At 39.7% G+C, this 17,500-nt stretch overlaps 1 protein-coding gene across 1 annotated transcript in view; it reads left to right on the forward strand.

The window, feature by feature from the left end:
* The window catches only part of LOC143021106 (uncharacterized), an 85,173-nt gene that overhangs the window by 17,671 nt on the left and 50,002 nt on the right, over nt 1-17,500 (forward strand). The window contains exons 2-3 of the mRNA XM_076178391.1: nt 14,145-14,238; nt 16,737-16,829. Of these exons, the coding sequence (XP_076034506.1) occupies nt 14,145-14,238; nt 16,737-16,829 (187 nt within the window). The remainder of the gene's footprint in view (nt 1-14,144; nt 14,239-16,736; nt 16,830-17,500) is intronic.

Genomic DNA, 17,500 nt, shown 5'->3' on the forward strand with positions numbered 1-17,500 from the left:
GTCAAGGGTCACACAGACAACATGCAGCTGCACGCAGCTCAACCCGACAGAAGCTGGAAACCATATATCTCTCTCCCTCACCGTCTCTCTCTCTCTCTCTCTCTCTCTCTCTCTCTCTCCATTTCCATATCACATTTTCAATAATGTTATAACTTGTTCATTTGTTCGTTAATAACATATTCTTTACAGAACATGAACACTTAAAAGCCTTAATCGATCACGAGAGAGTAGAGTTGAGAGAGAGAGAGAGAGAGGGGAAATAAGAAATATCCAAAAAAAGAAAATATAATGACGTGGTCCACACACACACACACACACATAGGATGAGGAGGAAGAGGAGGAGGAAGAGGAGGAGGAGGAGGTGGATGAGGAGGAAGAGGTAGAAGAATAGGAAGAGAAAGAGGAGGAGGAGGAGGAGGAGGAGAAGGAGGAAGAAGAGGAAGTGGAGGAAGAAGAGGAAGTGGAGGAAGAGGAGGAAAAAAGGAGGAGAAAGAGAAAGAGGAGGAGGAGGAGGAAGAAGAAGTGGAGGAAGAGGAGGAAAAGAAGGAGAAAGAGGAGGAGGAGGAGGTAGAGATATAGGAGGAAGAGGAGGAGGAGGAAGAGGAGAAGGAAGAAGAGGAGGAGAAGAAAGTGGAGGAAGAGGAGGAGGAGGAGGAGGAAGAGGAGGAAGGTGGGAGCGATCCTCTTTGATGTCCATCCGTAAGTCTCTATAAGCCCATAGGCGCACTTCGTCTATAGCAATGTATAACAAGTAAAATGAAGGAATGAAAGAATAAATATTATTAAACAAACAAGGAATAAAATATATAAAAAAACAATGACATCATGACCTGACAGTCAAGTTTATATATATATATTTTTTTTCTTTTTTTTTTTTTTGCTAAAAAAATTGACACTAGAAATTATTAGACAATAATAATAATTATAATAGTAATAATAATAATAGATAATAATAATAATAACAATAATAGCAGTAATAAAATAATAGTAATAATATCAAATGATAATAATAATGATAATAATAACAATAATAATAATTAATAATAATAACAATGACAATAATGATAATAAAATAATAAAAATAATAATAATAACAATAATTATAATAATAATACTAATGAACAAATAAATGAAACGAAAACTGAGTTAACGGCTGGTGAATATACACATAAAAAAAAAGGTGAGTCACATCACAAACATTGTAACTTGGGGTCATTATCAAGAGGGATACTTTTGCTCTGAGGAAACCGATCCAGAGACGAGCCTAAATGTTATTCTATAAATTTTGTTGCAAGGCAAACAAGCAGACATCTGTGCATCATCAACATCTATTTCTCCTCTAACCACCCCTCCCCCCTCCCCCCCATCTCCCCAACTCTGTCTTCTACGACCAAAAAACTTTTCTCAAATTCCAGAAGATATTTTTTTCTTTTATTTACTGATTTTATTTTTATCTATTTTTTGTTTTATTACGATTTTTTTTGTGGGATTTGTTTTTTGTTTTCTGCCTCTCTCTCTCTAATATGTTTTTTTTTTCGCGAAAAATGTACGCGATAATATTTTATAATATTTCAGCGGTCACATGCACTGCGAGGTGGCTAGATATGAAAAACTTCGGTAAGCGGAGTAGAAAAGACCACGTGACCTTAATGCCCTCACGCGGTGACTCTCTAGCAGGGTTCGAACCACTACTCGTCTCTGGTTCCTCGCTTCCAGACGAAGAGAGAGAGAGAGAGAGAGAGAGAGAGAGAGAGAGAGAGAAAGAGAGGGACAGAGAAAGAGAGAGAGAGAGAGAAAGACAGATAAAGAGAAAGACAGAGAGAGAGAAAGAGAGAGAGAAAGAGAAATGGGAACCAACCTATCTGGCAACATCTATCTGTCAAATTAAAAAGAACGGGATAGTGGGGGGGCTTTCCCAAGATATATAAGGAATACCTTTGGAGTTTTTCCATTGGAAAATCAGTTCCTTACAGACGCGAAGAGAGAGAGAGAGAGAGAGAGAGAGAGAGAGAGAGAGAGAGAGAGAGATGGCCGACCCCTCTAACCACAAGACCTTAACCACAAAGACGAATATACTCGTAACAGGAAAAGAGGACTTCCCTAAATTTGAAACACCTACGCCAGGAGGCGCTGAGTGGCTTTGGCTCCATCCGTCGCCTTTGCCCTATCATGGGACTGGACTGTTGGGGGCAGGTAATTAACATTCACTGCTGGGAATTGAAGAGGAGTGCGGGACTCGAACCCACAAATAAGCAAATGCGAGACCAGTACGCTTCCGATTATACCACTACTACCATACCATGGGCCATGAGAATGAGATTGAGAGAGAGAGAGAATGAGAGAGAGAAAGAGAAAGAGAGAGAATGAGAGAGAGAAAGAGAAAGAGAAAGAGAGAGAGAGAGAGAGAAATTGAAAGAAAAATATATATTTGGGTCCTTCAGTAGAGAGCATTGGCATCTGCTTTGGGTGACATCACAAGCCTTGGTGTGTTCTTCGAGGCGTCCACTCAACCTCCTCCTCCTCCTCCTCTGCAATTAAGGCAGAATGAGATCCTCTGGGGGAAGAGAGGAAGAGGAGGAGGAGGAAGGCGAAGAGGAGGAAGAAGAGGAAGGCGAAGAGGAGGATGAGGAGGAAGAGGAGGAAAAGGAGGAAAGGACATCGTCTAAACTCTTCCTCTGTTGCATTTCATTCATTTATTCATGTGTTTATTTGTTTGTTTATTTTTTGAGGGGATGGGGAATATGAAATCAATGCTTAATATATAGTGCATCACCAAATATTGTATTGCTGTTATTATATTATTATTATTAAAATGAATTATCATTATAACTTTTATTATAAGAGGTGAAAGCCTTTGATAAACTGAATTGGTATTAAAATAATGAATCAATATATATATGTGTGTGTGTGTGTGTGTGTGTGTGTGTGTGTGTGTGTGTGTGTGTGTGTGTGTGTGTGTGTGTGTGTGTGTGTTGAAGGAAGCTGCCATGAATGATAATGAGAAAAAAAGGAAAAAATATATACATAAAAAATAGAAACAATAATGATAATAGAAAAAAGATAAAAGAATACATAAACTGATAACTTATCGAGAGAATAAACACGAGACAATATAAAAACAAATAACTTAATACAAGAATATAAATGACAAATACGAATTAAGTAACGACGACGACAACGACAACAACAACGACTAGAACAGATTCTATGCTGGACTAGGGGTGGTCAATTAGTCTTTTATCTATTTACTTATCTTTTTTACTGACAACTGCTGAAATCATTTTCTTACCATGGCGAGGTAAATACATGACAATTTTCCTTCTCAATTACAGCAAAACTCAAGGTAATGTGAAGGACTAGCGTCCGTGCATTTACCTAGCTGTATTATACGGGAAGGGGAGCTATGCCCGTAGTGTCCCGTCTTTGTATCTCGCAACATCTAGGTTGTTCTTAAATTCTTGTATGGCGTTTGTACACACTATTTTTTCGTCCAATTTGCTCCAGACATCTACCACTCTGTGTGGATTTTTTTTTTCAAATCTCTTCTATAACTGTCCTTTTTGAGTTTCTTTTCATGTCCACTTGTTTTTCTTCTATCCCACTTTAATAAGTCTTCTCTGTCAAGGACTTCCATGTCTTTCATGATTTTGTAAATGGACAATAGATCTCCTCTTTCTCTTCTTTGTTCCAGGGTTGGTTGTTCTACTTCGGACAGTCTTTGCAGATGTGTCTGCTTTTATGTTTGTTTTTTCATCCTTTCCATGGGATAGTATAGCTTCTTTAAGAGATGGAGGATTGAACCTTGCAGCAGTCATGAAAATAGGCTTTTACTACCTCCAAGAAAGTGGAGATAGTGTACACAGAACAAGAGGAATGTGTATATATGTATGTGTGTGTGTGTGTGTGTGTGTGTGTGTGTGTGTATTCACTTGGTCTTTTGGATCACGTGTTCGACTCGTGATCGACAGCTATTTCCCTCCTGGAAGAGAGCTCAGAGCTCGTGTGTGTGTGTGTGTGTGTGTGTGTGTGTGTGTGTGCGTGTGTGTGTAAGTTTGTGTATGTTTGTATGCCTGTGTTTGTATGTGTGTGTGTGTGTGTGTGTGTGTGTGTGTGTGTGTGTGTGTGTGTGTGTGTGTGTGTGTGTGTGTGTGTGTGTGTGTGTGTGTGTGTTTCTGTGTGTGTGTTTCTGTGTGTGCTTGTGTGTATGTTTGTGTGTGTGTGTGTGCTTGCGTGCACATGTATATGTATATTTACATCCACTAGTGCTTATGACCACGAGTATCAACTGCTTATCAGGGCGGCCAGAAACTAAAAGAAATCTCAGACGAGGTTACATTAGTCACGGACCCGATTTAAACGACCACAGACACTTCTCCCCCCCCCCCTCTCTCTCTCTCTCTCTCTCTCTCTCTCTCTCCCTCTCTGAGGATTTCCAATATTTCGGAACTCTTCGAAAATCGAAACGAAAATGTTCAAAATCCAGAAAATCCCCGTTTCCTGAAAGAGAAAATGAGATCATTCATTTCCCCCTCTCCATTAAGGTGTCGGCATAATATCCATTTCTCGCTAGCATGTTACTTGCTTTTTGCTACTTCGAGTAGAAACGACTTCGGTTACGATCTTTTGTTATTTAATTTTCCAAATGACCAATTAGTCTTACATCATATTGTGAGGACCTGAATGAAGATCTAAGAAAAGTCAAATCTAGAATACGAATGTTAGATAAATTGTTGGTCTAGAATATGGCAACACACACACACACATACACACACGTAATGATAATAATGACTAAGAGAATAGTATCATATTAGTAAATTAATGAACATATAAACAAATAAATAATGAAAGAAATAACACATCCAGAAAGAACATTGAAAGGTGTAAATAGCCAATTTCTATATATTTTTTATTAATTTACGTCCAAATCTTCGTAAGCATCACATCTTTCTCGTGAGATCATCAGAAACCCGTGACACCGCATAGCCGAACCCACCCTTCTCCTCCTATTCGACCTTCGCTTCGAAGCGCAGTCCCTTCATTCGAAGCTCAACGAAACGCTTCAAGAATGTTTCAAGCGTGATTCAGAAGGCTTCAGGTTTCATGACCCGTCCCTCAACAACATCTCGAAGTTTCCCCCCTCCCCCTCCCCACTCCCTCCCTCGTCCATTAGAAATTTGTTTGGGGTTTGGAAGGGGAGTTCGAATCTTGTAAAAGCCATCGACTTGTTTTGAACTGTGTAACACTTGATGTTTAATAGTGACGGCCACTAAGTCATTTTTTGTTTTGTTTTGTTTTTTACGCTCTCTCTTTTTCCCACTGCATTCTTCTTCTTCTTTTTTCTTGTCTTTCTCCTCCATTCTTTTCTTTTTCCGTCTTCCTCTCTTTTTTTCTTTCTTCTGTATTCTTCTCATTCATATCTTCCCATACAATCACGAAACTGTGTTTTATTCTTCTTCACATTTTTTCTTCTCTTTTTTTTCTTCCCTTTATCCTCTTCTTTCTCCCGTTTTCTTCTTTCCTCGATCTCAAGTTTGATCCTCCCCCCTAATATACATATATATATATATATATATTATATATATATATATATATATGTATATATACATACACATCCATTCACACACGAGAATTTCAATTGCGATTTTGGGTTTTAGTATCACGTGTCACTAACTCCCCTTGAGGAACAGTCACTCCGTTTTTGTCCTGGATCACAGAAAACGTGATAACAGAAAACGGGTGCCTAATGTCCGCACAAAAAAAAAAAAAAATAAATAAATAAAAAAGCAGGGCTGACAAAACACAAAAAACACGGATTTCCAGGATAGACGTAATCAACTTGTTAACACTGTCATCTTTATATACAAACTGACTAGACATTTCGCGTGCATATGGCCTTCCTTGTCAATCAATCTATTCGAGTACACTGCTGGACAAAGACTCAGATGACGATTGACCATGCAACATCTGCAATGTTATCGTGTGACCTTTTCCCAAACACATCCAATCAAGAGAAAGACATTATTGGGTCAATTTTGTCATTTAACAACGACGTTGCAAATGGAAGGTAATTTGGAAAAAAAAAAAAAAAAAAAAAAAAAATGAGTACTTTGAAATTGTCCCTTTTTTAAGACATGGCAGCTGATGATGACTGACTTCGTAAGTGTGTGTGTGTGTGTGTGTGTGTGTGTGTGTGTGTGTGTGTGCTATATTTATTTACTTATGATTGTTGAGTTTTTCTGTTGTTTGCTTTCAAATCTTACACTTATGAAGTATGTGCTTGCTTATGAATTAATTTGATTTTCTTATTACTTGATTTAATTTCATTTTTGTTTACATTCCTGTTCCCGCAAGCTGGCTACTGCTATTTTCGATTTCTATCTCATACTTCATGTTCTATCGTCATTTTTTTTTTCTTTGTTTAGTAATTATTTTTAATTTTCGTTTATTTTGTCGTATTTCGCCTGGTCTGCCTCGCTGCGTGTTTTTTTTTTCTTCTATTTTTTCTATTTTTGGTATAGTTTTTATTCTTATTCAATGTTTTCATACACTTTCCTGAAGAAGCTTATTCGTATTTATTGATTATTCTAAAGTCTATGCACGATAACTTATTTCTTTGCTCACGTGAAGACAAAATAAAGAGAAGGAGACGGAGAAGACGACGAAAAAGGAGAAGAGAGGAGGATAAGGAAAAGAATGAGAAAAGGAAAAGATAAAGAAGAGCATCTCAAGAATTACTAAGAGAGCAAGAAGGAGAAGAAGGAGACGGAGAAAGAGAAGAGAGGAGTAGGAGGAGAAGAATAAGAAGAGGAAAAAGAAAAAGAAGAGCATCTTAAAAATTACACAGAACAAGGAGACTAAGGAGACTGAGAAGAAGACAGGAGTAAGAGAAGAATAAGAAGAGGAAAAAAGGAAAGAAAAGTATATTAAGAATTACACAGAGAGGGAGAAGGAGAAGAAGGAAACGGAGAAGAAGACGAATGAGAAGAGATAAGGAGAAGAACAAAAAGAAGAAAAATAAAAAGATGACTTTACTAAGAATTACACAGAGAACAAGAAGGAGAAGGAGATAAGGGAACACAGAGAAGGAATAGGAGAAGAGGAAGAAGAGTTAGAAGAGGAAGAAGAAGAAAAAGAAGAATATGTCAAGGCATACACTAAGAACAAACGGGATCCAATACTGGAAATATCAAGACATAAAGCAAGCAGCAAAAAAGCAAAAAGCAAAAAGAAGAAAAAGAAAAAGAAGGCGGAGAAGACGAAGAGGAAGACAAAGAAGATAGAGAACAAGAAGACGGAGAAGACGCAAAAGATGATTGATGAAAAGCAGAAATAGACTCAGTAGATTAAGAACGGGCAGAGCGTGAAAGGAGAAGTACGCGACAAAAGTTTGCAAGAGTAGCGAGGCAAAGGTTGGCAGAGGCCTTTGCTTAGCGCGCTCACACGCACACACACACACAGTTCGACCGCGCAGTGGTAGAGTTCGCAACCGCTACTCCAGCGACCCGAGCTCGATTTCTGCCCAGGGTTGAAATAATTTCAGTATCGCTGCGCTGCGAGCCGGCACTCGAACTCTCGTGGGCGAGGAGTTTGGTGTGTGTGTGTGTGTGTGTGTGTGTGTGTGTGTGTGTGTGTGTGTGTGTGTGTGTGTGTGTGTGAGGGTAATAGCTGTCGGTCACGAGTCCAGTACGTGATCCAAGACCTTGGTGAATCACACGTGTCAGAAAAATATTTCTAAATATTTTCTTATATAAGAGACATTGATCCACAAGACAAAATCTCTTCTTCCTCAGAGAGAGAGAGAGAGAGAGAGAGAGAGAGAGAGAGAGAGAGAGAGAGAGAGAGAGAGAGAGAGAGAGAGAGAGAGAGAGAGAGAGAGTAAAGAGGACAACCCAAAAATTTAAGTGAATTCAAAAGTAAAGTGGACCACGGAAAATGCGGAAACGGAACCCCGCGAGTATTAAACTTACTCTGCTTAATACAATTAAGTAAATACGCACACTCATACTCGTCTATATTACATAACACTTCAGCTGAAGAATTATTTGACATTTATCAATTTAATTGATTTATGTTTGTTTCCGTTTTCTGATTTTTTAGTAATTCGTTTTTATCTATTTATTATTTTTTCCTTTTGCATTTATTAACTTTGTATCATTTTGTTTGTTTTCTGTCTTCTTTATTATCTATTTATTAATCTTTACAAATTATTTTCTCTTATTCATTTCATTTCATTGTCTGATTTTTTCTCTATTGTCTTATTATTTATTTATTATTATTTTTCTCTTTACATTTATTCATTTCATTTCATTTATTTTCTCTGTTTTCTTAATAATTTACTCACTGTTATCTCTTACTCAATATTTCTTTCTTTCCCAAACGAGTGCAATTGTATACATGTGCGGTTGCATGCGTGCGTCTGTGGGCCATGTCATTGCCAAATTCATGCACATTCTCGCGCATGCGCAAATGTCGCTCAGCTCATGAACGCAGACGGAGGCGGTCAAGCGTACAGGCTTGGGCAAACAAGTTTTCATATATTTATGCGAAATGTAATCTGTCTCGAGTGTGTCTTGCGATGCTCCTCCTCCTCCTCCTCCTCCTGCTCGTCCTCCTCCTCCTCCTGCAGAAGCAGACAGGCCTCCAGCACCCTAGAGTTGTGGGTTATTGTCACGGACAAAGAGACAGAGGGGTTATTGTGTGTGCGTGTGTGCGTGTGTGTGTGTGTGTGTGTGTGTGTGTGTGTGTACAAGCGTGTGTGTATAACCAACAAGCTGTCATGTCACTGGCGAGGGAGTTACTGTCCCTGTGCATGCCACCACACAGAAACACAGAAACACACACACACACACACACACACACACACACACACACACACACACACAAATAAAAAAAAATAAAGAGACTCGGTGGCGCGGTTGATAGAGTACTGGACTGCCAGTACGGAGGTGCGGCAGTACCTGGTTCGAATCCTGCCCAGGGCCGAAATTATTTCGGTATCGCTGCGCTTCGGGTCGTTACTCCGACTCTCGTGGGCCGGGAGTTGGGTGTGTGTGTGCGTGTAAGGTCATAGCATTACCCATAGATCGGTCATACGAGCTCTGAGCTCTCTTACGGGAGGGAAATAGCTGTCGATCACGAGTCCAACACGTGATCCAAAGACCAAGGTGAGATGAACACACACACCTCGCGAATACAAGTACTTTGTCACCACACCTTTCTAACCTTTCTATATTTCCCTATATCGATATCTTGGTATCACTATATACTATACAGCTACTACAAACCTCAATAGCAACTCTATCCCTATCTCTATTCCCATGTCTCGATTGTCTCGCTCATCCTTCAACTGCCCAGGGGCCCTCGAAGTCCTTGCCAAGGGGCCTCAGAAGGGGCCCAGTGACATCGTGGCCGCCTTCTACGAGGCCCAGGAGGAGGACGCGGTCTGCGGAAGATAGCGTCGTGCCCTTCAGGACCTTTCCGGGAAGACACCCTGTTCAGGAGAACGGCTGAAGTAGAGGTTCCTTCTTTCCCTCCGTTGTGTGTGTGTGTATATATATATATATATATATATATATATATATATATATATATATATATACACACACGCACACTGAATGGTCCCCAGTACACATATACTAATCTTTTTCAACTATATTAAGTCACTGTTTCACTTGTTACGTCTCAGCTGGGTTCGAGTCCCTGGATTGACTACATATTGGTTTCCGCATATGCTTCCGTCGAGCTCCTTGTCAGTCTCGATCGTGATGGCATGGAATTAAAGTGAAAAATTAATATGTTTGAAAAAGATATATATATATATATATATATATATATATATATATATATATATATATACATATAAACAAGATTGAAAAATACAAAGGGCAGCGTCTAACGGTGATATTCTTAAAAAAATATATTTGTATAAATATTTCTTTATATAAATCTTACATATAAATTAAAAAAAATATATTTGTATAAATATTTCTTTATATAAATCTTACATATAAATTCCTGGAAGGGAAATGTTTTTCTTAAGAATACCACCGTAAGAATCTTACGGTGATATTCTTATAAAAAAAATCTTCCCTTATATAAATCTTTCCTTATATCTTATATAAACCTTTGGAAGGGAAAGATTTTTTTCAAGAATACCACCGTTGATTGGTTCCCAGCCTAGCGGACGGACAAACCATATAAGGAGGGATTACAAGTATTAGATCTCCCCCCCCCCTCAAAAAACAGATTGATAAAAGAAGTGAATCAAAATGACAGATATTCATAATTTGGAACGAGTGTGTTACGAGGTCACTGTGGACCACGAAAAAGAACACAATGGAAAAAAAAAATCCTCAGAATTAGGTAATCTTTCCGTAACTGCCCACATAAGTAACCAGTTCAATCTACGACCACGAACAAACGAATTTGAGGTTAAGCCTATTCGATGTTGCCGAAAAAACGGGACCTCACGAGCGTGAATCCTTTCCTGTCAATACATTACACATAGGTAAACTCAGACAAAAGATATTGACCTCAGTTGGTGGCTACAAGATCCAACTGTCAATCACGACACCATCTTCCATTGACGAAAACCTCACTCATCATCCCTCATTAAAAACGTGCACAGCCAAGCTGGAAAAACATTCATAAAAAATGCACCCGGAACTTGAATAAAAAAAAAAAGGTACAAAAGAGAAATAGACAATTAATAAGCTGAGCAACATAAATATACCAACGTGCTGTTAGGTGATGCATTTTTTCCCGTTTTCTTTTTTTAATAGTCTGCATTCTTTCTCTTCGGCGCGTCGGTTGACACGGCTTGAGACGACTCAGCTGTCCGAAAGGTAAACAACAACAAAAAGCTTCTCTGGACTGCCAGCGGGTTTCCATGTTCAAACTCCGGAGAATTGCTAATGCTCATGACATCAATAGACCTTTGCTTGCATCTTGCCGATGTCAACGCTCTCTCTCTCTCTCTCTCGTGTGTGTGTGTGTGTGTGTGTGTGTGTGTGTGTGTGTGTGTGTGTGTGTGTGTGTGTGTGTGTGTGTGTGTTTGTGTGTGTGTGTGTGTGCAGGAAAGGAACAATGTGCATATGTTTTATAGATGGGTGGATGGAGAGATAGATACAGAGACAGAGAGAGAGGGGGGGAAGAGAGAGATAGGAAGGGGTGGAGAGACTGGAAAAGAGAGAAAGAGAGAGAGAGAGAGAGAGAGATAGGAAGGGATGGAGAGAGACACTGGAAGGGAGAGAGTCGTAAAATATTTGTGCATAAATTGGGCGACGGCGCCATCCCCCCTCTCTCACACTCACATTCATCGACGGAGCTGTTTATTGACGTTGATGCTTTAAGTGGCAGCAGCAGCAGCAGCTACGTGGAGCTGCCCCATGTGGCGACGGGGGCAGCGGCGACGGCGCCCAGAGAGACGAGATGAGAGGAGATGACAGAACATTTCGCGAAGAATTTGAACGTCAAGTTTGCTTTATGGGAAAGTCTTAGCAGTGGACGCCCTGTGGTCACATTACTATGTATGAAGTGTCCATACACACACACACACACACACACGCACGCACATATCATATATATATATATATATATATATAATCTTGATAGCGCATTGGGCTAAAACACTGTTGCTTGCTACGTGCTTGCGAAGGTTCGAGTCCTTAGCTTGACCACGTATTAATTTCTGCATCTATGCCTCCTCGAGTTACTCGACGTTGATGGCTTAGAATTAAAGTGAGTTGGGGTTGATAAATGTTAATCTGTTCACTGGGCCCCATTTTGTGTTGTATGTATGTATGTATGTATATTATATATATATATATATATATATATATATATATATATATATATATATATGGAGGAATGACAAGTGTCATGGGAAACAGGTATCTGAGAATAGATGCAAAGAGAAGATTATATGAAGGTGTAATTGTGCCCACGATACTGGATGGTGTGGAGACTTGGAAGATAAGAGAGGCAGAAAGGAAATAAGATAAATAGAGAGTCTTATTTTGTCGCCGATAATTACCAGCGCCTCTATCCTCTGGGACGGGCGCCAGTACCGATCCTTGAGGCACTCCACTCCACACCGCCCTCCACCTTGAAGACCACATCCAGCTTCCTTCTTAAATGTCTCTCCTCGAATTTAACACGATAAACCTAATGTACCTTTTATTCATTCCTATTTCTTTTACACGGAACTACCAGAGTTTAGGCTTCTTTTTTGACATGAAACCTCAGAGGTTAACATCACTATCACCTTCCCTATCTTAATCCAAAGTGCCTTTGAGATTAGTTTATGTTTTCCTTCTTTCCAGGTGGTCTGTCCACCTCTGCCTACATAACTTATGTCTTGTCTATCACGATTGTGAATGACATTGGTGTGTAATAAAGTGCGTGTGTGTTTTCATGTGTGTGCGTGTGTGTTTTCATGTATGTGTGTTTGCGTGTGTGTTTTTGTGTGTTTGTTTGCGTGTGCGTTTTTGTGTGTGTGGTGTGTGTGTGTGTGTGTGTGTGTGTGTGTGTGTGTGTGTGTGTGTGTGTATTATGGACATAGCATGAGTTTCCTAGTACAGTGGTCAACCACAAGTACCCAGACTGCTTTTTCTCATCAGCTGAATAAAATCGTCTAACATTCAAAAGAATAAAATCCTTAGACTACAACATGGGCACAAACGACAGTTGCAGCCGGTAAAGATGTCATCACACTGGGCTATTTTTACTCCAACCTCCGATTAATCGGCGGTAACATTTGATATGCTGAAGGAAAATAATTTTCCTCCAGCATATCTGCTCCAACAATCGGAGGAAAAATAGCCCAGTGTGATAACGCCTGAAGTCGGGGTTCGAGTCCCGCCTGGTGCAAGAACATCGCCCGCGAACTGAAAACGACAGGGGTGGTTCTTCAGTTACCGAGTCGACCTATTCACACTAGCGGTTCCAACCGCGGCGGTTCAATTCCAATGAAATTCAAGGGAAGCGTTCACACACACAACTGCGCAATTTTTCCTTGACTATGCGGTACCGCCGCGGTTTCCGCGCGGTTCAAACCGCTAGTGTGAACAAGACGCAAAACGTTACTCTGTTCACGGGCGCCCACAATAAACAAATAAATAAATAATATAAATAAGATAATAAATAAACAATCAAATGAAGAAACAAGAAATATAAATAATAGAAAATAAAAATAACGATAAATAAATATATAAAAATATAAAAGGGACAAGATATTCATATCAGTGGCAGGCTGTTCTCACAATCACCGATGCCATTTTGTGGGAATTTTCCACAAATTTGTGTCTGAGGAATTTGCTCACATCGGATGTTTTGTGAGTATATGATATGTTGCAGTGAAACTTATTTGTGTATATAATAATTCCTTCTTTTTGTGAAAAAAAACGTGGAAATCCAGATTTCCTTATGGGAATTTCGTGGTAAAAATCTCACATATTTGTGGAAAATGGCATAATAGATCGCAGTACCAACACTTCTCACAATTGTAAGAAATAAGAATAAATAAATAAATAAAAATGAGAATAAAAAAAAAAAACCAACAATACCACAAAACACACACACACACACCTTGCACAGTAACTGTGATATCAGTGAGGCCCTGTCCACACCAGCGGTTCCAACCGTGGCGGTTCAATTACAGTGTAAGTCAATGGAGGCGTTCATACACAACCGCGCAGTTTTTCCTTGACTATGCGGTACCGCCGCGGTTTCCGCGCGGTTCAAACCGATTGTGTGTGAACAGGGCCTAATACAGAATATAACTGACACTGGTTCCGTCTTTCCTTTTTGTCGAAATGTTGTGCCTATACAGTATATACATATACATATATATATACATATATATATATACATATACATATATATATATATACATATACATATATATACATATACATATATATACATATATATATATACATATATATATACATATATATATATACATATATATATACACATACATATATATACATACATATACATATACATGTGTGTGTGTGTGTGTGTGTGCGTTTCTTTGTATATGTGTGGCTTCGTGCATGCATGTATACACACACACACACATGTACAGACATAATCAACCGCGATCCTGAAAATAAACATTGGCGTGTCTGCCCCCACAGACGCTTGTTGACCCTGGCGGTGGCGGCGGCGGCGGCGGCGGCGGCAGTGGTGACGTCATGTCGCCGGGATATGAACTTCTCCTCCATGAGCGAGGTAAGCGTCTTCGCAACAACAGACCAAGAACGTCTACCTCTTGTCCACGAAGTATTCTCAGGATCCTCAAAGTCCAGGAGAAATTAAAAGGGTTATTTTGTTTCAGTGTAGATCTTAAGATGAGAGCATTCTCTTCTGCTTCGTTTGGTTTCTCAATGTCGAACTGATGACAATTATTACCAAGACGTTTTATGTGATACACTAAGATGATGAGTTTTTGTTTTAACTGTATTTTCAAACTAATGTGGCTGCAATATAAATACCTATTACATGTATAACTATGAGCTACTCTAGTTCTTACATAATATAAAAAAGATCAGTTATAATACTAAATTGTCTTTAGTCAACCTTAATATGATGCCACTGTCCTACGATTCCTGTAAATATTAATCTATCTTTGTCAACATTCACAAACTTCGAGTTTCTAGGATACATTTGTTTTAGAACAGGATTTAGATGCATTAAGTATTTTTTATTTTTGTTATGAATTGTAGTTTCCCACTGCTTTAATCTTTTTGGCTCTACAGACAGACAGACTGATAGAGAAACCATCACTTCAAAATCTTTTCGTAATGCGTTTTCTTTTCCCACAGATAAAGCTTTAATTACTAAAAATTTATGTCATACGTAATTACTTCCAGGTCCAGACTCTAACTGCTGACGTCATCAACCGCTAATTACTATTGTTTACAAGTTGTTAGTACATAAGTTTTCATACACAGTACGAATACGCGTATGAGTACACGATTGTTTACAAATCACTTTAAGCTTGTTCATCTTAACTTGGCGGGGATTTCTTGCATTCATCTTGCCATAAGGTTAGTTCTCAATTTCTCATATTTAAGATTAACTAATTCTGCTCGCGATCTCCTAATTTCTTCTTGTTGGTACCGAGTGAATTTCATTAAGAATATTACAAAATAGGTATACATTTTTTTCTCGGCCCTGCTAAGGAGGAACTGTGCCTTACTGCATTGCGTTTGACCCGGGCAGAGGGGCGGGGAGACCGGGCTGGGATGGGAGTGGGTGGGTAAATAGGTTTTACTTGTTTATGGTGTGGGTGTGCGTGTTTTGACTCGGCTATCCTCCTAATAAGGTGGATAGGCATTTGGTACATGTATAAAAATCCCCGCCGAGTTCAAATGAACACACTAAAGTAATAATTCATTACTAGGGCACTGACATGAAAAAAACTCTCCCCCTCTCTCGCTCTCTCTCTCTCTCTCCTTCTCTTCCTTTGTCGAGTTCTCGCAAATGCTCTTGTTGGTTTGGAGAAGATCTACTTCTAAATTCCTCCAAATGAAAGTATATCAGATAACAACATAATTGTAAATTCCACAGCAGAAACTTTCATAATATTACACATTACGTCGTGTTGTAAGCTTCATTCAGTGTCATAATATCTCCTGTAAACACAGTCGGTACACAATGCACGTGCCTGTGTTTACTGTGTTCATATTTTGTTCGCAATCTTCATATTCAACATAAAATTCACTAACGGTCTGTGGGATATAACAAACTACAGTCTACTTGTATCATTACTTTTCTCAACTTCACCTGTAGACTGGTTGTGTATACACTTACAGTCTACACATAACCTGTTGTATTCAGTCTAGTTGTTTGTCATTTCATACAGTCTTGCTTTCGTTCTTCTGCTGCCGATTTGTCTGTATATTCCACGAAACGATGGATAAACATTCTTATGAACAATTGCTTGTTCACAAGTCCTAATGTGACTGTTCAACCTTGTATTCATAGTCTGTGCTCACATTTCTGTCTTTGCATTTTTAGTGTACCTTCTATTTGTTCATTCATGTGTTTAGAGTCAGTGATCTTCCTCTGTTTTAGGACATTTATTCTTACGTGTTCAAATGTTGTTTGGTTCTTTTCTGTATTCAGATCTGGACTGTTCTACCTGTTCATTTATTTGTTCTAACGTTTCGACACAATGCTCTGTTCATAATCTGCATTTCCGGTGGCTCTTCTTCATTGCTACATTGTACATTCTGTCATTTAATCCTGTTCATTTCCATCTTCATAACCCTGCCTGTTCATCTGTGTTGACATCCTACCATTACATCCTATTTATCATCAACTCTATACCCTGTTTGTCCATTTCTATGTTCAAACGTTACCTATCCACATTTGTGTTCCCTGTCTCCCTGTTCATTCCTATAATTCAGCCTATTTAATCCTATGTTAATCACTATAATCGCATTCTATCTGCTCATTCCTATGCTCAGAACCTGGCCTATTCATTTCATGTTTACGATCCAACCTGTTCATACCACGATCACATTCTCTTCATTCCTCTTCACACCTTTCCTGAGCATTCCAGTATTCGCGCACTCCCTCTCCACTCCTCCTAGACCGGCCTGTTCGTTCCAGCGACCCGGCCTGTCCACTCTTATGTTCATATCCTGCCCGTTCATTCCTATGTTCACAGCCTGCTGTACATTCGAATCCCCTTTCCCTTGCACGTGCTCCTCTCCGTCCAGACTCTGAGACGCCGCTGGTGCGACGACCACGAAAGACCAAGAAGAACGACACCCTGTGGCCCAATGGGCTCGTCTACTACGACCTCCTCCCACGTAAGTAGTGCCACCTGGGACACCGTCAGTGTCACGTGGCACCGTGAGTGCCACGTGAGTACCGTGAGCGCCACGTGAGTACCGTGGGCGCCACGTGGCACCGTGAGTACTGTGTGTGTCACGTGGCACCGTGAGTACCGTGTGTGTCACGTGGCACCGTGAGTACCGTGTGTGTCACGTGGCACCGTGAGTACCACGTGGCAACGTGAGTACCGTGAGTGTCACGTGGCACCGTGAGTACCGTGAGCGTCACGTGGCACCGTGAGTGTCACGTGGCACCGTGAGTACCGTGTGTGCCACCTGGCCCATTTTATCGTTTTATCTCCAAAAGCATGCAGGGTGGGTGGTCACTGCCGTGGTTCTCAACCGAGGTCATCAGGTCAACTTTCTGGAAGGGCCATATGAGGTGACCTCTTTGGAGGGAAAGGGGAAGGGGGAAGGTGGAGAAAGGGGAAGGGGAGAAAGGGGAAGGGGGAACTACAAAAGTATTCTAATGGGTCACATCAACTTAACTGCTCACCTATTTAAACTACTGCAAACATCTTTAATTTTAATGTCATATGATACAACTGTAAGTGCGTTTTGAAATAAGCGTAGATAGAATATATATACACTTTTTGCAATGATGGCTACAAGGGGATACAATAAATAAATAAATGAATAAATAAAGT

Source organism: Oratosquilla oratoria, chromosome 41, assembly GCF_046742065.1.
Source record: "Oratosquilla oratoria isolate Oo_2021 chromosome 41, ASM4674206v1, whole genome shotgun sequence".
Lineage (NCBI taxonomy): Eukaryota > Metazoa > Arthropoda > Malacostraca > Stomatopoda > Squillidae > Oratosquilla > Oratosquilla oratoria.